Raw genomic sequence first — 21,982 nt, 5'->3', positions numbered from 1 at the left:
TGACTTCAATGGGTTCCGTTTAACATGCGTAACATATTGAGATCAATGGGAGGCTTTTTAATCCATTGATTTCAATGTGTTATGCGCGTTAAACGGAACCTATTGAAGTCAATGGGATCCTGTTTTGAAGCGCTGACTCTGACACGAGTTTACGTGTCAGAATCAGTGCCATATTGTGTGTACAGGCTCTAACAGCGAGTTAGCAGTGGCAGAATTCACAGTGGTAATATACAACAGCCATGTAGTGGATGCAATGCCCTGGAATCACAGCTGTCCTTTATAAAGATCCTACAGCGTTACCCTCCAGTGTATCCGCCAATGCAAAGAAAGCATCTAATTGTTTACATTAGAGTGAATGGATTATAGACATAAATGGAGGGATGACAGTAACAGTAGTGTGAATATACCGTGACACTAAGTTCTCACTAGCATTAGCTGTCCGTTGTTCTGTTCTGTCAGAGGACCAGAACAACAGACAAGGGAACCGCTAAAATTGCAGTCACATACAGAGCCCCAGATCCCATTGTTTTTAAACTGAAAGCGGCGAACAAAGAAGGCGTGCATGCAGGACTTTTCATCTGCAGATTTCAGACAGACCGACAGTCCCTTAATGGAAACGTCACCCAGATGTGAACATAGTCTTATATGTATAGTCCACACTGGATGCAGGCCTGAAATATGTGGCATAGTATGGAAACATAAGTTTGTATGTGTCAACACAATATTTAGATATTTTGGGGCAGCAGAGGGGTGAGAGACAATCCAATTATTAAAATTTATTTTTTTACGTTACAAAATTGATTGTGTTGCTGCCATCATGTGGCAGAAAACTATAAATGCGCCTCAGTTGTAAATTCTTAAAAGGGAACATATCAGAATGTTTATCCACTGTAATCCGCCATCACTATCTGTAGAAAAGTGTCAGAAACGCACCATAATAGCTGCACGTGTCGTACACTGCTTACCAAGCTGAAGCCATAGGGGTGGAGAAGTTCTGAAGCGAAGTCAAGCCTGGCCCAAACTAGCATGACTTACTGCCCATAGGTAAATCATCTCAATATAGGCCCATCATCCCAGGGCATCATAAATGAAGCACCTGCACCACTGATTCTACTTCTGAAGCTTGCATGGTGAATCTGAGTGTCCTAACCCCAAACCTGTGATTGATATCCTTAGGAATGTTACTCCAAATTGGGTGACCCCCCCAGAGCCCCTCCAACACTGTGACTGCTGCAAGGCAAGTAGGAAACAGTGCAAGCACCAATGGAATAAATCCTTTTTCCACTTGCCACATAAGGACACCATTAGTAAGCCTATTAACCAATCCAACAGCTAGTGGTGGTGGTTTAGCATAGATAATCCTTCTCACAGGTTCCCTTTAACCCTTATGCTTCCAGGGATTTTTTTAAAAAAAATATTTTGCACCTGTGGTAGCCAGGACAATTTTTTTATATTATTGCCAAGTACAAAAAAAATAACCTTAAATATATCCATATATTCAGTGAAAATAGCAGGGCTAAGGAGTTGGATTGGGGACAGTTTTGGGTGGAGTTAGAGAAAAATTACCAAAATAAATGATATTATAAAACGACCACTATTGTGTAATATAGAGATTGTTACATATTTACTTGCACAACACTCACTAGCTTTTTGTGAATTGGTTGAGCTTTGTAGCTTCTGCCCATATACAGACATGCAGTTCTGAATCATTTTTCATTTGAAGAAGTGATATCAGGTGCTAAAACGTGTGACCCAAGCAGAAAGTTATACGCTCCACACATCCTGCGGTTTGTATTTTTGCCATTCCCAAAGTCTATAGGTAAAATTTAGCAGGTGAAATTAAAGCAGCCTAAGTAAAGGAACCAGGACGTCACTCACATATGTCACTCGTGAAGTCTCGTGTCCTTTCCTTAGGCAGATGATTGGCCTCAGTGATCAGATGCAGCGCCAGAATAAGACCCCAGGAGCAGCAGGATGGGACTGCGGTGGGAGACCCCACAGCACCAGGGACAGCAGAGTATGTGGGGTTTTTTTCTTCTTTGTTCCCACGCCTTCTCTGGCCTCCTTGCCAAAAACGGTTTATTCTGGACAATCCCTTTAACATGCTATAATTTTCATACATTCTTGGCTACTGATGTACCTCTCGGTCAGGATATATAAGATAGACCTTTGGCAGTAAAAGGGTTAAAGCTTAGATGCAGCTCAGCACATTTCGGCCTCCTTTACACAACTGTGGTTTTTAGTGTTCACAAACACTGATCTACAAAAAAACAATGTGATTGTGATGTCATCCACAATCACAGATCAGCAAAAGACTTCTATGATCCCCTACACGTGTATGTGCTGCAAATGTGGGAAAAAATAAACATGCTTCATAATTTCTAGACCTTGTATAGATCACAGCTCCAAAACAAAACAACAGTGGTGTGTATGGGTCTATAGCAGGGGTAGGGAACGTACGGCTCTCCAGCTGTTGCAAAACTATAACTCCCAGCATGCATACTTGCTCTGCTGTTCTTGGAACTCCCATGGAAGTGAATGGAGCATGATGGGAGTTGTAGTTTAACAGCAGCTGGAGAGCCGAAGGTTCCCTACCCCTGGTCTATAGGGATACATGTGTCTCTGCTTTGATCCACAACTGTGGATCGGCAATTGAGTATCAAGTGTACTGTACAGTTGTGTGAAGGAGGCCTATGTTCTCACACTGCGGAAAAGCTTGAAAAGGAATGGGAAATATCCATCTAAACAAACTGTTGCAAAATCAGTAACCAAAAAAGCAGCTAGTGAGGCCCTACCCTTACCCTAAGGCCCCCCACTAAAGTGCTGCAGGGAAAGACAGCGGTGGGAACACATCACGGTTCTTCCTGCAACACTTTAAACAGAAAGTTTGCAGAGTTTTCCTCCGAGGACTTTCTGTTCCTATTATATATCTATGAGAAAGCCGCCAGCGTTTCTGTAGATATAATTGACATGCTGCAATTTCCTAAACCATGCCAGTTATGGAAATCGCAGCATGTCCACATTGCAGTTTTAAATGCAAAGTGGGCATGGTATTCACATGAATCCCATCCACTTTGCAGTTACTGTAAAATGCCGCAATTTTTCCCGTAACATTTCCGCCACGGGAAATCGCGGTGTTTCCAGCCTGTAAGGTCCCGGCCTAAGGCTAGAGACACACACTGCAATTTTGGTGCAGGTTTTGCCACATTTTTGGGCCAACAGTAATTTCAAAAGGAATGGGTACAATGAATGGGATAAAGGAATCAATTCTTCATATACTTCTGCTGGCTTTGGTTACAAAGAAAAAAAAAAATTCAGAAAGGAATTTGGGGCTACTTTTGAGACAGATTGTTTCCTGAATACAATGGGAGACAGAGATAAAAGCAGGACACTGCACACATAGGCATTCTGTTAGATCTTGCCGCAGAACAAGACACTCAGCTGATTATTCCCATTTTTAGGCTTTATCAGTGTGTGACATGATGCAGAATTCTTGACATAAATTCTCTTGACATGAATGGGCCTTAGGCTAGGTTCACACAGCAGAAAATGAAGAGAAATTCCTCTTCATTGTCCACCGCCATATTGAATAGGTCTAATTGGCAGGGACTCCCAGACCATGGAATTTGTAGCAAGAGCGAGCAGGACGATGATTTTTTTTTTCCCATATCCTGCTGCGATCTCTGCCTCCCATTGAGGAACAGCCAAAAAAACATGCCATAAATACCAGAACAATAAAGCTCTATGTGTCACCGAAAAAAAGGCACAAAAATTATTTGAATAACCTGAGCGAAAAATAAATTATTCTAGCCCTTAAAATCACATGTAAAAAAAAACAAAAAAGTGTCCGGTTCTGAACCAGGGAAAATAGCCCAGTACTGAAGTGGTTAATAAAGTAGTGGTCTTTGTCTAATGTAATGTGAAAATCAAGTTTCCTATCTTCTTTCCTTCTATGCTTTTTATTGCTTTTGGCACTCTTTCTATAGTAACATATGCTTTTTCTACCTCCCACACTTTTATATCACAAATTATATACAGTTTTATCATATTACAGAGAAATACAGTCCAATGTATCCACATAAGTGTCCGTACACATTGCCTTGCTGCTCTCCACTGCAGATTTTAGTTGATATTATTTTAGCAACATAACAAAACCAAGCCATAGACCACAAAGGAATAAATGTGCCCAGGGGTGACGCTGCAGCCTCTCTGCTATCTTGTTCCAAAATACTCTTTCTGAAACTTTTGGAAGTCCTGGTCTGTAAATACAGACTGTTCTTTGACCTTCTTTTTCTTCGTTATAGGTTGGTCTTTTGCTTTCCGTCCACAGTGCTGAGTTAGAATCTGTAGGAAATAAATATAAACCATGTTGAATACTGAAAGGATGATATATATATATATATATATATATATATATATATATATGTGTGTATAGGCCTTTCTTCCTAAATATAGATAAGACATGACATGAACAACATTACAACTGCATTACATTACAAGAACATGCAACTCATCGATGGGATGGGGCAGGTCAGGGTGCTGGGTGGTAGTCCACTGATCTGCACAGCGGTCCTTCAATAAAACATGTTACTCGACATAGTAACACAAACACGTTCAGCCCTACGTAAGATACTGCAGTTCAGTTTTGAAGGCTAAGCTGCAATACCAGACACAGACTTACTGACACCAAAAATAAATAGTGATTGTTCTAAGGAATGAGCTGAGCTATGCATATCAGCGAAGTACACATATTTGGTATATACCGTACACAGGAGTGTGAGAGGATTAAACAGTGCCAGAGTTTTCCTCTGTGGACTCCCTCCTCCCATCCCTATCAGTATGTCTTTGGAGTGCGGGAGGAAATCCACGCAAACACGGGGAGACCATACAAACTCCTCGCAGATGTTGCCCCAGGCAGGATTTGAACCCAGGACTCTCTGTCCCTATTATACCTAGAGAAACCGAAATTTTTTGACATCGCCGCATTTCCACTGTGGATATTTTCCTGCAATGTGTAGATGGGATTAGCCATCCACTTTGCAGGTACTGTCAAACGCTGCGTTTCTGCAATGTGAGGCCCTGGACTAAATAAGTTATCTAGTTTCTACAACTGACTGCCCATCAATGTTAGATTCACAGGGGTCTTACACCTGGAACCCCAACAGATCACCTGTACCTAGACAGTGCAGCTCCCAGTATTGTTTACATCCAGGTGTAGGTACTGCAGTGTTCTCCCGCAGGGACTTCAATGGGGCAGTGCTGCCAAAACCTACTGCTATACTTTGTATGGCAAGTGGGCAGTGCAAACGTGGATAACCACTATAAGAATGTGTCTTTCCAAACAGTCAAAATTTGCTGTGAAGATTCAGGCATCTGAAAGCCTTGCTCCTGAAAGGGTTAAACACGTATGCAGTTTACTAGTAAATGTGCACAACATCTAAACACATGACTTTTTACGGTTAGCTCACCTTGCTGCATGAGAATTTACGTGCAACAGTTCGTGATCCAAGCATGTATTTGAGGTTCTGCTCAAGATGATCCTGTGACTTCTGTTTCTTATACTCCTCTGTAATAGTAAAAAAGATCAATAATACAACTTACACATTCTGTCACATTAACTTGCAAACAAAAGTTTAACAGAACAGTCTGAGGGACCCGAAACCTGCTGAGGCAGTCAGAGTGCCCTCCCAGTTGTAACCGCTGATCAAGGGCTTTCTGAAACCTGACTGTGGTATTAAAGGGGTTTTCCGGGCAAAGCCAGGTAAGTATGATTGGGTGGAGTAATAATGGTGACCTTTCGTTCCTGGAAACGTAACATCACCAGATAATCAGGAAATGTGCCTGGGGCAGTCACAGGACCACCCCAAAGATATGGGTAAATATATATTTTTGCTAAAGTAAGTACGGTAATTTAGAAATTGAGCAGGGTGAGGGTCTTTAAATCAGTGTAGAATTTGTACTTTATCCTGTACAACCCCTTTAAGTCGATTGACTTTACTTCAGTATAAAATAAGTTGTTGAGGCGAAAAATCCCCTTAACCCCCTCCCACCGCAGGCATTTTTCAATTTTCGTTTTTGCCTCCTCCCCCCCTTCCAAACCAACAACTTTTTCTATTTTTCCACTCTCAGAGTCATATGAGGTCTTAATGTTTGCAGGACAAATTGTTCTTCATTAATTATTCCGTACAATGTACTGGGAAGCTGGAAAAAATTCAGAATGGGGTGGATTTGAAGAAAAAATGCATTTGTGCAACTTCCCTACGGGCTCCGTTGTTTATGGCGTTCACTGTGCAGCCAAAATGACATGTCACCTATATTCTATGTTTTGGTACAATTCCGAGGATACCAAATTTATATAGTCTTATTTACATTTTAATCCCTTAACAAAAATCCAAAACTGTGCCAGATTTTTTTTTTTCTAAGGGCTCGTTCACATCTGCGACCAGGTGTCCGTTCTGCAGGTTTCCGTTTCCTGTATAAAACAGAGGCAGGATATGGAAACCTGCAGGAGTCTCTCACCCATTCATTTGAATGGGTGAGAAAGCTGTCCGGCCGTGAGCAGCAGTGAGCGTTTTGCGCTCTCCGCCGCAAAACCGGGTTTTATAATCCGGACACAGAGTCGGACATGCAGTACTCTGTGTCCGGATTAAAAAATTGCTCACCGCCGCTCACGGCCAGACCCGATCTGTGCTTTGCGTCTTCTGGCATGCAGAAGACAGAAAGCACAGAACGGAAGGCTGAACGCAGGTGTGAACCTAGCGTCAAAGTCACCATATTTTGACACCCGAAACTTTTTTTTACTTCCATGTAAGGGCAAGGTCACACGTAGTTAGGTGTCGAGGAATTTGGTCAGGAAAAAATCCGCTTCAGGAATTAGGAAAAGGTTTTTTAAAGCGTTTATTTATTTTTTTTAACATGAGGAGCGTTTTTTGAGGCGTTTTTAGTTTTGGTTTTTTTTCCTCCAGCACAATGCATGGACCTTGAAAAAAACACTTTTTGCCAAAAACCGCGTCCAAAACCGCTAGTGGTTTTTCCACCTCCCGTTGGTTTTTGCAGGCGGAATCCGCCTGAAGAAAGGTCATGTCGCTCCTTTTTTTGCACGCGGGAAAAAAAACGATAGCGGAAAAAAGAATGCTAGCGGTTTACATAGGACTCTATTGTGAGAAGGTGGATTCCGCTCAAAATCTGCGCCTTCTTGCCCTGTGTGAACTAGCCCTAAGGGGATTGCATAGGGCGTCTTTTTTTGCCGGGCCAGATGTACTTTTCAGTTCTACCATTTTGGGGAATAGCTATTGCTTTGATCACTTTTGATTCAAATTTTTATCACAGACAAAACTATGAAAAAAACAGCAGTTTGGTACTTTTGATTTTTTTTTCCCTGCTACAGCGTATACCGTATGGGAAAAATATTTTTATAGATTTGTAGAACGGGTGTTTTCAGACACAGTGATACCTAACGTGTGTTTCACAGTATTTAAGTACTTTTATATGTGTTCTAAGGAAAGGAGGGGTAATTAGAACTTTTAATTTATTAATTTTTTTTACGCATTTATTAAACCCCTAAGGGGGTCTTGAACCCCAGGGGGTATGATCACTAATGCAATGTATTACTATGGTAATACTTTGCAAAAACATGTCATTTCTATTGCAGGCTAAATAGAGTAGACTGCAATAAAAAAATCATTCCAGACAGGCCTGGGAGCCTTCACAAGGTTCCCGGCTGTCATGCCAAAAGAAGGCCGGCCCCAGAGCTTGCTCCGGGTGTCGGTGATCCCCGGCAAAATGGACATAGAAGTTTTAATTGGAGCTGATCTGCAGTACAATGGTCTGGCCACTATACTGAGAACATGGCTCCCTGTCTCTTGATCCATTCTCTATATATGAACTGCTGATAACCGCTGATTGGTGGGGGTGTCAGGTGTTGAATCCCTTTGGACCTTGTATTGATGACCTATCCTTACAATAGGTCACATATTTTTAATTCAGAAAGTCCCTTTAACAATACACTCCATAGCTTTGCTGCTAGATACGATTTATAGCTGCTCTGTTCAATGTATCTGCGAGACTGGAAAAAAAACATGATCTGAATGGTCTCTCCAACTCACAACAATCATTACTGTAAGTACAGAACCACAAGAAATAGGCAGCACACTGAATACAGCTCGGGGCTCTCACCTACTGCTGATCTGATCACTCGGTTTTTGGCTGACGCTCTCTGGTTTTGGGGTTGTCCTTGCTGCTTCAGTCTTCGGCGCTGTTTCTTCATTCCTGTCTTGTGGCTACTTAAGGTTACCTGTGGATTCTTGTTTCCTGGTCTTTTCTTTAAACCCGACAAGTTACTGCCTGTGTAAGGTAAAAAGTGATGTAACAGGGTGAAGATGAGGACAACATGCAGGATATGGACAAAATGACAGCATTGATTTAACTCCATCCTATAAATCATAAAATTAGTGGGAATGACATTATTGCCTCCTCAATACCACTGACAGAGCTATATACAGGATGACTAGAGTAGTATCAACATATACAGGGAGATGGTCAATACAGGCTGGATGACCAAGAAATCCATGTTTCTATGTCCCTGGTGGTCCCAACACGCTCAGTCCCCTGAGCTCTCTGACTGAATGCTTCTAAGGCCCTTCCCTCAGTGCAGTCTCCTGAGCCATCTCTTATAGCAGAGCTGGGAAAATCTCTGCAGAGGGCTGTGGGTACTACATATTGGGGGCATCTCCCAGCACTTGCAATGGTATCGCCATTGGCGATGAACTTGTTTTTATTGACAATCTAGCGTCAGGATAGGTCATCAATAAGAACTGATTGGTGATCTGACATCTGTCGTGTGACACTCATGTGAGCGCTGTCATCCGTTTACTGGTCACACTGCACAGCATCTGTATCATGGCAGTCATGTGAGGTAATTCCTATCCACTTCTGTGTGACGAGACTATGTCCATAACCAGTGGCGTAACTACCGCCATAGCAGCGGAGGCGGCTGCCACAGGGCCCAGTACATTGGGGGCCTGGTGACAGCCGCTACCGCTGCTATCATTATACTCGGGGGTCTTTGCAGACCCCCAAGTATAATGATCGGTGGACTGGGAGAGGTTAGAGAACATAAAAAACATGTTACTTACCTCGTCACGATCCTGCCTGAGGTCCTTTCTGACATCACATGAACCCGGCCTGTGTCCCAGGTCATGTGACGTCAGATGTCATTAAACAAGGACGGCAGAGGAAAGGCAGTGGAGAAGACCGTGTAGGAGCCGGAGACAGGTAAGTAACAGTAGTTTTTTATGTTTTTCTCCCCCCTGGGTCTCAGATTATTATACTCTGGGGTCTGAAAAGACCCCAGAGTATAATAATTGTTTATGGGTGTCCACTATGGGGGATAATACTGTGTGCAGGGGCCCCTATGGTGGATAATACTGTGTGCAGGGGCCACTATGGGGCATAATACTGTGTGGAGGGGCCACTATGAGGCATAATAGAACGCGCAGAAATGCGTAGGAGGGGGTCGGTCGAGGTCTTCGGCGCCGGTTGGGGGGGCCATGTCAAAAGTTCGCCACGGGGCCCAGCCATTCCTAGTTACGCCACTGTTTATAACAGACAATGTGCCACAGAAACAGTGAAGAGGTCACGGCCATGTACAAGCTCTGAAGCCACTAAACACCCACAGATCATTTAGTGATGATCTACACCCCCCCCCCTCCAACAATAGATATCTCTGTGACGCCCATCTCCAGTCCACTGCTCTCCCAGACAGACTCCCTGTATAGGACAGCTCACCAGGCTGCACTTCCCAATCCTGCATAAGGCGGCATACACTGAACAGCAGAGATAATATCTAACCATCAGCTGTAGCACTACAACTCTCAGAATGCTCTAGCAGCGTACGAGCAACAAGGCATGCTGGGATATGTAGTTTCACAAGTCGCAGATCAATTGCTGTTACACACACACAAACGACCCTCACCACTGGATTCAGAGGCCAGGAGCTCCAGCCCCTTCCTGAGCAGCGCGGCGGACATGTTTCCTCCGTTTGCAGATCGCTGCAGTTCACACGTGTAGTTTCCCGAAGCCGCTCCAACACCGGTCACCTACAACTTCCGGCATCACGTGACGCACTTCCGTCCACAAGCGGCAGCGTCCTGGTACCATAGAGAAGTAATATGGCCGGCCACTAGATGGCGATAATAGTGGAAGAAACCAGCGGTCAATTCACACACACACAGCAGAATATGGCGGCGTAATGTAGCCAGCCATAGCTATACTGGCCTGTCTGTACACACAGCACAATATGGCGGTGTAATGCAGCCAGCCATAGCTATACTGGCCTGTCTGTACACACAGCACAATATGGCGGTGTAATGCAGCCAGCCGTAGCTATACTGGCCTGTCTGTACACACAGCACAATATGGCGGTGTAATGTAGCCAGCCGTAGCTATACTGGCCGGTCTGTTCACACAGCACAATATGGCGGTGTAATGCAGCCAGCCATAGCTATACTGGCCGGTCTGTTCACACAGCACAATATGGCGGTGTAATGCAGCCAGCCATAGCTATACTGGCCTGTCTGTACACACAGCACAATATGGCGGTGTAATGTAGCCAGCCGTAGCTATACTGGCCGGTCTGTTCACACAGCACAATATGGCGGTGTAATGCAGCCAGCCATAGCTATACTGGCCGGTCTGTACACACAGCACAATATGGCGGTGTAATGCAGCCAGCCATAGCTATACTGGCCTGTCTGTTCTTTGAAAGAGTTTAGCTTCATTATCAATATAAGCTAACACAAGTAAGATGGAAGGTCATGTACAAACACCAGATGAAGTGGCCTATATACTGTAAGGCCACGTTCACCAGAGACTTCGTTGTAGTGTCCGTATGAAATATGCGTAGTAAAAAATCCCGCACTAAGGATTTTTTCTTCTCCACCAATTTCAGGTTTAAAATGATGGCTGTACCTGCTAGTACAGAACAGGTGACACTAGTGTGAACCTAGCCTGAGCCATTTCACGGAGCTGTATGTGGGCTTGGTTTTTATGGGACAGACTATACTTCATAGCGGTATTTAATATTTAGTACTTGGAAGCTGGAAAACTTCAGAATGGGCTGGAAGTAGAAAAAAATGCACCATTTTCTGATGGTTTTTGTTTTTCTGGTATTTATTGTGCAGGTTACAGGGCAGTCCGATCACTGTGATACCGCATTTATATACCTTTTGTTATGTTTTAATACCTTTACAAAAATGTAAAACTTTGAAAAATAAAAATCTGAATTCCATGAGGCTTGTTTTGTGCAGGTCTAGATGTACTCTCTTTTTTTTGTTTCCATTTTGGGGAATGTCTGTTGTATTGATTGCTGTTTATTACATTTTTTGGGAAGGCTATAAAAAAAATTGTGGTTCAGCCATCTTTCTGCGACGACATTCACCGTATGGGAAAAATTATTTTTATAAGTTTGTAGCTTGGGCATTTTTGGATGCTGGTTGTTTTTTATTTATTTTTTTAAGACTTCTTAGGGTGTCCGATCAGTAGAACCATATCCTGCAGTGTTAATGCATTGTAGTATATTGTAACTCCATTCAGTTCAGCTGTAGATTAGAACTATACTAAGGACAAGCTGGGCAGCCTTCAATAGGGGAACAGATTGCAGCCACAAATTTCATTCTGGGGGATTGCCTTGAACGTTGCAGTGTGCGTTCCCCACCATATGCCTTGTTCATGTCTGACCACTATAGGTATAGGTTTCTGTTCAGGGGGCCCCCAAGCGGACTCCGCAAACGGAAACCCGAATGCAGATGTGAACCGGGCTTAAGCGCTTCCTTTGTTTTTCCTATTTCTTTCGCAGCCATTCCTGGCTTTGTTCCAATAAACCACATAAAAATCTACAACAACAAAAAATGCAATAAATCAGGCGCAAAGCTTGTATGCCAGATTTTTGGCACAGATTGAACCACAGTGAGCGTAGTAAATCTCTCCTGTAGTATTTGCATTTGCACCATCTTTCTTATTTTCCTACAAACCTTAGTTGCAGGCACTTTGGATACTCCATGTTTTTCTTTCTATGTAAACCTGTCACGTTCCTCACCACCTAAGGAAAGCAGTAAATTGATCCATAATCTAATAGTGCTGCATAGAGCTGCCACAAGAGGGAGCTAATCACCCTTGTATTTCTTCAGCATCTATTCCTGCTAAGGGTGCATTCACACTGAGTATACGTTCACTCACTTCATTCACTTCAATGGGTTTTTAAAGCAATATGCAGGTGTCTGTTTGCAGCTTCTCTGCCGTGAATCCGCTTTTTTTGGATGGACACAAAGTCAAACATGCAGGACTTTGTGTTCCTCCAATAAAAGCGGATTCATGGCGGAGAGGCTGCAAGCGGACACCTGTGGATTGCTTTAAAAACCCATTGGAGTGAATGGGTTTTTATACGGACCATTTTCAAACCGTTCCCAATCTGTTTTTCTGCAATTTTGGCAGATTTATGATGGACAAACAGCAGGCGCTAGTGTGAGCGCCCCCTAAGGCTACATATACATGTGCACCAACAAATAATACGGCACTGTGTCAAGTGAGTGGAGAAGAAAGTCCAGCCGTTTTCTGTTTAAATACAATGGACACCCGGCAGAGCCCGTTGTAGTCAATGGGATCTGCCAAGCTCAGTTTGTAGCCGCTGATGTAGTGGTCCTCTTCTCTGTGGTTCAGTCCCCCTAACAGACCTGAACAATGGAGACCATGGCGCTCCTAGTGTGAGCCTAGTGTGAATTATGCAGCCCAAAAAATGTCATACCCTGAGCATGCTGTACTCTGAAAGAAACAGAACAGTAAAACAATGTGTGTGAGTTCAGCCTTAGGGACCATTTACAAAAATGTCATACCCTGAGCATGCTGTATTCTGAAAGAAACAGAACAGTAAAACAATGTGTGTGAGTTCAGCCTTAAGGACCATTTACAACACTTTTATAGCATCTGCTAAATGCAGGTACTAAGATCAGAAGAAAATGGACGCAGATATAAACGCTGCGGTTTGGCCACGGAAGAAAAAGTGGTGTTTTACAGTCTCTGCAAAGTGGATGGGATTCTAGTGAATCCCATTCACACATTGTGGAAAAATACATGCAGAGGACATACTGCAATTTCCAAAACTGTTGCAGTTTTAGATATCACAACATGCCAATTATACCCACAGAAACGCCAGTGGTTTCCCTTTAGGAATAGTCGAAGCAGAAAGTCCAGAGAAGAGGAAACCTCTGTGGACTTTCTGAGAAATGCGCTGCCAGAAAAACCATGAAGCGTTGCCAGTGTGTTTTTTTTGTACAACATTTTTCTGCTGTGGCCCACTATGTAGGGTCTTAGCCTAAGGCCGCATGCAGATGACCATGTGCATTTATCAGTCAGCAAACTAGTAATCAATGTCCCTTCTTTTGCGGACAGAGTGTCTTCAGCGCTTCTTCAGCATCAGTGCCATATGTCCGGAAAACTGGACAGTGTACCATCACTATGTCCTCAGTGTGTGATCCTAGTTTGCAGATCCACCAAAAAACCCCACAGGAGACATCTAAGGACGCTTTAGCTTGTTCGCCGCAAAAACGGCCAGCACATTGATGACACACTGAGTACATCAGTGTGCTGTCCTAGGTTTTTCGTCTCCCATAGGCTTCTATGGAAAAGTTCATTCCGCAAGCACTGAATAGAAAAGGACCTGGATCTATATTTTGCGGCAGTGATTTTCGACCTACACACTGATCCGTGGAAATCATGGTTGTGCACATGTGCCCATACAAATGAATGAGGTCTCTATGCTATCCTCGAAAAACTCAGATAGCACACTGATCTCACCCCCGATCGTCTGCAAGAGGCCCAAATCTGTTTTTTTCTTATTATTATCAGACACTAAAGCATAGTGTAAAACACCTTTCTTGTCCATGGATGACATAAGTGTGCTGTCTATGCCCCTGGATGATACTAATGACATCATGGAAGACAGATTTGCATATTCGTCCCATGGATGACATATGTGTGCTGTCTATGCCTCTGGATGATATACGTGTACGGTCTATGCCTCTGGATGACATACGTGTACTGTCTATGCCTCTGGATGATATAAGTGTACTGTCTATGCCTCTACATCTTTATTGTACCCTCCCACAGCCTGAGACAGAAATGTAAAATATACTGCAGCCATACTGGAGCTATTAGCAGTAGAAAAACTATTAGGACACCATGTATGAAGGCTTATCTAGCCATATAACAAACTGACAATAAGACCCCACACATATTTCAATTTTAGATTAAAAACTCAGGTACCCCTCAAATGCATCCACTGGAGAAGATACTTAAAAAGTGAGGAGATTTATGAAAACTAATACAGAGGAGAAGCAGAGCAGCAAACAATCTGATTCTAGATCTCATTTTTTCAAAGTTTCTTTAGAGAATAAAAAACCCCTGAAAACAAATGTTTTGCTACAATGCTGCAAATAGTCTGCTGTTCCTTGTACTAGATCTCCTGAATCTCCTGCATTCTTCTTCTCAGTTATACAGTAGGTTGAATACCTGGACTATTTAGTCCTGCTAACACATGTGCCTGACTTCTTAACCCCTTCTCAACCTTTATTTTTCAGTTGACGTAGCTACATGAGAGTTTTTTTTTTGTTTTTGTTTTTTTTTTTGCAGGATGAGTTGTATTTGTCATACAGAGCATTTATTGATTAACTTTATTAACTCTTTCTGGGAGTATGGGAAAAATATTGCAATTTAGTTTCTAATTGTTTCTTAATTTTATTCTGCAGGTCACTATGGTTACAACAATAACCTGTATGTATGTTTTTAGGTTACTACTTGTGCAACAGATTTTTGAAAAGCCACCTTTGTAACGGCTTGGTTCACACATCAGTATGTCATCCGTCCGTTGAGACAGTTTGAGACTAAAAACGGACTGATGCACACACTGATTGTATACTGACACCTTTTTATGCTGATAGCAAACACTGTCCGCCCCCTAGAGGACAGATAAGGGGATTAAAAGTAGAAAATTGTAAACAGAGTAGAGATAAGGACATTTATTATACATGTCAGTATACAATCAGTATGTGCATCAGTCCGTTTTTAGTCTCAAACTGAATTCAAATGAACAGGTGGCATACTGATGTGTGAACCAAGCATAACGGCTTGTTTTTTATGGTTGGGAGTGAGTTTTGGGGTACATGCAAATTTTAATGGATTTTTATTCAGTTTGTTCGCGTTGTGGGTTGTACAAAATTTTGGCATGACACATATGTTTATTTTTTTAAAACAGTTTATTTTATGGGCACTTCATTACTAGAGGGCTGAATCACTGCTGTAATACACAATTTACATGTACTGCAGTTTATTATGCCTATATATTGTAACGGGATTAGTTCAGAGATCGTCGTCTCCTCAGATAGATGAGCACTTTTTTGCACAAAAATGAAAGTCCAATCCAGCAGAATATGGTGCAACTGGCCACAACCAGTTTTATTAGGAATTTCCCAGGCAAAATTACACAGAAACAATACAAAATAAAATCCTAGCCGTCAACAGCAGGTATCCTAACTATGAGAGCTGGGCCTTCTGCACAGCTCCCTAAACACCAAAATACAGCCATATTACTCACAAATAGTTTCCCAGGAGCAGAGCGAGCCATATATCTATGGGCTGACTGCCCTTTTATACACATAATTCTGGATAGCAAGGATTTAACCCCACATATCCCAAAACCTGGAGTGGCTGAATGGAGTAGAGACACCAATACTTCCTGCTCCAGCAGCCAGACCTTTACCAGGGTTTTGGTAAGACCCACCAGCAAGGAACGCAGCTTTGCTCCGCTGCACCTAGATTGTGTATGACAGGAACCTGGGAGAAATGTATACTCCTTTTACCACTTTTCCCCTGGTCCTGTCACAATATATATATGTATATTGCATTGTGCAAGAAGTAAAGTAACCTTTGCAGATGTTGTACACATAATTCTGCCTTAAGAGGGTAGGTTTCTTGAAGCTAATCCCATTTTACAATTGAAATAGACCCACATTATGTCAACAACGCCAGGACAACATGCAGGACTTTGATTTTTGATGGAATCTGCTGTGGAGACTCCTAACAGAACCTCTAAGGTTAAAGGGGTTGTCCCATCACAAGGATCCTATCTACACTGCTTGTTAATGTGAATGTAAGACTTTTCCTAAATACATTGCTTCAGCAAAACTGCTTTGTTTGTCCAGTATCTTACTTTATTCATTTCTTTGTTGACACAGCCCTTGACTTATCTGGTCAAAAGTCAGAGGCGGAGGAGCGGAATAGCAGCATCACTCCTGCCGCTGCTGGCTTCATGCAGAGCAGGAACGTAGCGATGTTGCAGGCACCTGTGCCGGCGTCTAACCCTCCCCGGCATCCGCCTCTCTATTACAGCGGATGCTGGGTCTGTATTGGCATTGTGAAGGCTGGAGAACTGACTGGTCTCACCATCTATGAGTGCACACGCAGGGCCAGTGGCATCTCGCTGCTGGCTTTGCATATGTAACCCCGCCCACCAATGACGCAACAAAGCAGGAAGACAGAAGATTTTACAGCAGCAAAGACTGGTGAGTATGCGACATGAGAATACCCCTTTAAGTTCACACGGGGTATTTTGGTCAGGATTTTGAAGCCATATCTGCCTCAAAATCCTGACCAAAAGACGGCTCCCATTGAAATCAATGGGAGCCGGTCAGGTTTTTTTTCCGTGAGCCGTTTGTTCCGACTCCTGGGAAAAAGAATGGACATGTTCATTCTTCAGACGGAGTTGCCTCACGAATCGGCTTGAAGACACTCCTTCCTCCCGACTAGGCCCATTTATTGGGCCTAATCTGGAGCGGAGTGCTTAAGTGGATGCTGGTGCAGTGCGCGGAATTTGGTGTGGAATCTGAGTCATATTCAGCACTGAAAAAAAGCCTTCCATTGACTTCAATGGGTTACCGTTACTTTTTCTCCTAGCTGTGAATGGACCCCAAGACAAATAAACCAATGGTACAAGCTTTGATATGTGCCACTGAGTAGTCAGACAGTATCATACATTTGCCCATAGCCATCCACTAATGTTAAAAAGTATACAGTACAGCATATACGTTTTTGCAGTGGCCCACTACATAGGAGTGCACAGTGTGCTGTATTTTATCATACAGTTAAAAAGAAAAGCATTAAGAGGATTATCAGCCTTAAAGGGGTATTCCCACGTCGCATACTCACCAGTCTTCGTTGTTGTAAAATCTTCTGTCTTCCGGCTTTGTTGCATCATTGGTGGGCGGGGTCACATATGCAAAGCCAAGTGGCGAGATGCCGCTGGCCCTGCGTTCGCACTCATAGACCAGTCTAGCCTTCACAATGCGAATACAGACCCGACATCCGCCTCTCTCTATTACAGCGGGTGCCGGGTCTGTATTCGCATTGTGAAGGCTAGACTGGTCTATAAGCGCGCACGCAGGGCCAGCGGCATCTCGCCGCTTGGCTTTGCATATGTGAATACAGACCCGGCATCCGCTGTAATAGAGAGGCGGATGCTGGGAAGTGTAGACGCCAGCACAAATGCCTGCAACATCGCTATGCTTCTGTCCTGCATGAAGCCAGCAGCGGCAGAAGCGATGCTGTTATTCCGCTCCTCGGCCCCCCGCCCCGAAATAGCAGTATCGCTTCTGCCGCTGCTGGCTTCATGCAGGACAGAAGCATAGTGATGTTGCAGGCATCTGTGCTGGCGTCTAACCGTCCCCGGCATCCACCTCTCTATAACAGCGGATGCTGGGTCTGTATTGGCGGCCCCTTCCCCCCAAAGGGTAAACTACCCCCCCCTCCAGGCTCGCTCCTGTGCACTTAGCCCCTCCCCCCTCAGAGCAGCAGATACATCTCTTGACTTAGGACTAGATAAGTCAAGGGATGTGTCCCAAAAAAATGAATCCTATTAATATTATAAATGTGAATGTTTGTGAGTTTGTGGGTTTGTGTGTTTGGATGTTTGCATGTTCGGATGTTTGTTCCTCAATCACGGAAAAACCGTTCCACCAATTTGGCTGAAATTTTCCACAAACATAGTTAATACACCCGATTAAACAATAGGCTACTTTTCGTCACAATAGCGCACATACGTTTGTGCCAGGACCCCCACAAAACCCAAACTCACACCACCATCTCTGCAATCTCACACACTTTGGACCATAGCAAGCCACAAAATTCATATTGCCCTCTACAGCCTCGCCCCTAACCCCACACAATCTCATATACATATACTTTACCACTTTGCCCCTCACCTTACCGATACTCCAGGAGGCTCTCTATAACGCTCCGGAGCAGCCATGTTTGCCGACCCCCACCGCTCTGACAGTCCGCGACACCGCCCACCCATGTCAATACCCCTAGGCGGTCTAATAAATGCATAAAAAAAGTTTAAAAAAAGTAAAAAAAATATAAAAAAATAAATAAAAAGGATTAAAAATTCAAATCCCCCCCCTTTCCCTAGAACACATATAAAAGTAGTTAAAAACTGTGAAACACATACATGTTAGGTATCCCCACGTCCGAAATCGCCCGCTCTACAAAGATATACAAATATTTTTCCTGTTTGGTAAACGCCGTAGCGGGAAAAATGGTCAAAAGTGCCAAACCGCCATTTTTTCACTGTTTTGATTCTGATAAAAATTTGAATAAAAAGTGATCAAAGCAATAACATTTCCCGAAAATGGTAGAACTACAAAGTACACCCGACCCCGCAAAAAAAGACGCCCTATACATCCCCGTACACGCATGTATAAAAAAATTACGGCTGTCAGAATATGCCGACTTTTCAAAAAAATTTTTAACACAGTTTTGGATTTTTTTTAAGGGGTCAAAATGTAAATAAAACCATATAAATTTGGTATCCCCGGAATCGTAACGAAACACAGAATACAGGGGACATGTCATTTTGGTTGCACAGTGAACGCCATAAAACCAAAGCCCGTAAGAAAGTCGCAGAAATGCATTTTTTCTTCAAATCCACCCCATTCTGAATTTTTTCCCTGCTTCCCAGTACATTATATAGAATAATTAATGGTGGCATCATGAAGAAAAATTTGTCCCGCAAAAATTAAGACCTCATATGGCTCTGGGAGCGGAGAAATAAAAAAGTTATGGGGTTTAGAAGGAGGGGAGTCAAAAACGAAAATCAAAAAATGCCATCGGCGGGAAAGGGTTAACTTCAAATACCTCTGTCCCAAAGTCACTATGTAAAGTTTCTCACAACACCGTATAGCAGCTCAAATACAAATTAACTTTAACACAAAAGTCTCACGTATTCTCTGAATTACAGCAAAAACAAGATACAAAGTTACATTTCATACCCCATACCTTATACACATTACGAAAACCTTACCCATGCCTGTATATACCCACTTCTACAATCACCGCAGACGAAGTCGCAGGTACCAGCTAGTAAAGTAATATAGTGGACAAACAAAGCAGTTTTGCTGAAGCAATGTATTTAGGAAAAGTCTTACATTCACATTAACAAACAGTATAGATAGGATCCTTATGATGGGACAACCCAAAAGCACACATGTTAAGCGTCTGAAGGAGATTTTTGGTGTATAACATTGAACATTATGGAAAACCACCATGAGAATAGCGTCAGTCCTTATCCTCAGCCGCCCTGGGAGCAGCCATCACTCACTGTATCACTCACATATCTTGATATGATACACTGAGATTGTGCTAAGTAAATGATTGCAGAGTTTATTTAACCATTTACTTACACTACAATAAAGTTGGTTAATAAGTGTTACATATGTCTGCAAATTATCAACATGTTATTTCACTTATAAAGCAGCATACAGATTTTATATCGCTTCTAATGGTAACCACTAATATATAACACTAACTAAGGGGTTAACTACATATACTGTACATTGACATGAACCTCTGCCAGCACATACAGATTACAGGCTGCTGTGAAGTATACATTTTACAGTCTTCTTGTGCTGGCCAATGACAAGTTATCTGCAAATATTTCAGAAACATCTGTGAAATTCTGTCTGAACTCTCAGACTTTTTAGGTTACAACATCACAGGGCATGCAATGGCCATACAAAACAAAAGCCCAGTTGTCTGCTTTGGGGAATACAAATTACAATATAGTCCTGATCGATAGCTTCCATAATATCATCAGATTATATTTCCTTCATCTAGATGATAGTCCTAGGATTTATCTCCCCAGAGTCTTTTCTGCATGTCCGTATTGGCTTCGCGCATCCGTTTGGTTACATACTCCTTATAGTTACGCGTCAACAACGTATATAGGAGAGGATTTACACAACTGTTGGCATAGGTTAAGCAGGTAACTCCAAAGTTCAGGTAAATCTGAGCAGATGGTGCCAGTCCTAAAAATTCACATTGATATGATTTTGCCAACTGCCATGCCCAGAAAGGAACAAAACAGGCCCAATATACAATGATGATTGTAAATATGCGGAACATAACACACTGATTTAGTTTCCGGCTTGACCGTCGAAGTTCTTGTCCAGACATCCAGTATGCCCTTGCAAGGCAGGAATAGAGGTATAATATGATCAGACCAGGACCCAGAATGCTTGTAAAGAATAGGACTGTCAGGTAGTGTCGGAATGACTCGGGTGTCCATGTAGGAAAGCAGATTTTCTTACCTGAGCCATTTTGGCTGTCCTGTAATCGCATCATGCACATCATGGGCAAGGTGAGGAGAAAGGATATAAGCCAGATTGTCAAGCTTGTCAGCTTTCGATAGCACTGGGAAATACGAGCCTTTAAAGGTTGCACTATCACCTGGTGTCTCTCTAAACTCATTGCAGTAAGGGTATATATGCTGGCATGCATGGTGAACAAGTCCATACTGAGAAGAAGTCTGCAACCAATATCCCCAAAGTACCAGTTTCTGGCCAGGTATGTGCTGACTACAAAAGGAATGGTCGATAGATATAAAAGATCTGCCAATGCAAGATTCACCACATGGACACACATAGAGCCTACAGGTCTCTGACATAAGACAGTAATCACCAATACATATAGGTTTCCAGCCATCCCTAGGAGAAACATGACAGCAAGTACCGCACTCAAAGAGGACGTAACCAGAACCTCCTCCCCGGAGCCTGGAGATTCCATAGATATGTTGCCTTCGTCTTGTACGTCCATTCTCATGTTCACACATGAAACTGGATAGACAGGTAGGATCTTGTCTCAAGAGTCTATTGTATTCTTCACAATGTAAATGAATGATTTGGTCCATAAGTCATCATCTCCCACTGATCTCCTGTATCAGTTCTAGCTTTCCGTCCTATGAAATTAAACCCAAGAGAGTGATCTTTACCAGCAGACAATCTCAGAAGTTATTTCCACAACGCTTCCTTCCAGGTTTCTACCTTCACATTCTTCATCAGCCCATCTAGCAGCTTGGACATAAAACCAAAAACTTCCTTCACACAGAGGTGTATAGAGTGAGCATGTGGTGAGATTTACGTGGTCTTCTAGATGCCGCCCTGCTCTCCGCCCCTTCCTTGCTTCATGACAATCTGTGGGCTCCATCTAAACAGTGATACTGATCCATATGTCTATCCAACGTGGATGTTGCACAAATTTCGGAATCTCTGGAGGCAATTTTTAACAAAATAGAAAAAAAACTGAAAGACTACATGGGTTACTTTTTCTTGGAAATGGTTTAATAGGCAGTGCAAACATTGCCTGGCACGTAGTTAAAAGAGGATTTACTATACGATAAAACAGACTTATGTTCAACAACATGCTGAAATACGGTACATGGCGAATATAGCAGTCCAGTGTCTGAAGGGCTGGAATGTTTACACGGAGAAACTTAAAGAATCGGAGGATTTCTTGTGTTAGGAACGGTGTTTAAACTGAGCCTCGACTAGAAAAAAAGAAGAAAAATGAAAATGAATTTAGTGAAGGACTAATAAACCTATAG

At 42.8% G+C, this 21,982-nt stretch overlaps 3 protein-coding genes across 3 annotated transcripts in view; all 3 read right to left on the bottom strand.

Moving 5' to 3' along the window:
* Positions 1-3,953: 3,953 nt before the first annotated feature.
* RPS19BP1 (ribosomal protein S19 binding protein 1) lies at positions 3,954-10,103 on the bottom strand. The gene is made up of 4 exons (XM_075286229.1): positions 9,974-10,103; positions 8,176-8,343; positions 5,469-5,566; positions 3,954-4,344 (listed from the first exon to the last, which is right to left on the bottom strand). The coding sequence occupies exons 1-4, from the start codon at positions 10,026-10,028 to the stop codon at positions 4,213-4,215; spliced, it is 453 nt and encodes a 150-aa protein (XP_075142330.1). The 5' UTR covers positions 10,029-10,103; the 3' UTR covers positions 3,954-4,212.
* Positions 10,104-20,226: 10,123 nt separating this feature from the next.
* On the bottom strand, positions 20,227-21,608 carry LOC142217841 (urotensin-2 receptor-like). Its single transcript, XM_075286161.1, has one exon. The coding sequence runs from the start codon at positions 21,199-21,201 to the stop codon at positions 20,227-20,229; it is 975 nt and encodes a 324-aa protein (XP_075142262.1). The 5' UTR covers positions 21,202-21,608.
* An 89-nt stretch (positions 21,609-21,697) lies between these two features.
* The window catches only part of LOC142218274 (arf-GAP with dual PH domain-containing protein 1-like), a 43,438-nt gene continuing 43,153 nt past the window's right edge, over positions 21,698-21,982 (bottom strand). The window contains exon 11 of the mRNA XM_075286861.1: positions 21,698-21,925. Within this exon, the coding sequence (XP_075142962.1) occupies positions 21,897-21,925 (29 nt within the window). The 3' untranslated portion in view covers positions 21,698-21,896. The remainder of the gene's footprint in view (positions 21,926-21,982) is intronic.

Source organism: Leptodactylus fuscus, chromosome 9, assembly GCF_031893055.1.
Source record: "Leptodactylus fuscus isolate aLepFus1 chromosome 9, aLepFus1.hap2, whole genome shotgun sequence".
Lineage (NCBI taxonomy): Eukaryota > Metazoa > Chordata > Amphibia > Anura > Leptodactylidae > Leptodactylus > Leptodactylus fuscus.
This window is presented reverse-complemented; position numbering and strand designations above follow the sequence as displayed.

Bases quoted from the DNA above. Each gene is read 5' to 3' on its own strand.
- LOC142217841 (XM_075286161.1), bottom strand. From the start codon at position 21,201: ATGAGAATGGACGTACAAGACGAAGGCAACATATCTATGGAATCTCCA.
- RPS19BP1 (XM_075286229.1), bottom strand. From the start codon at position 10,028: ATGTCCGCCGCGCTGCTCAGGAAGGGGCTGGAGCTCCTGGCCTCTGAA. The intron at 8,344-9,973 runs GTGAGGGTCGTT...TACCTTACACAG, and splicing joins CCTGGCCTCTGAATCCAGTG to GCAGTAACTTGTCGGGTTTA. The intron at 5,567-8,175 runs GTGAGAGCCCCG...TTACTATTACAG, and splicing joins AGTGATCAGATCAGCAGTAG to AGGAGTATAAGAAACAGAAG.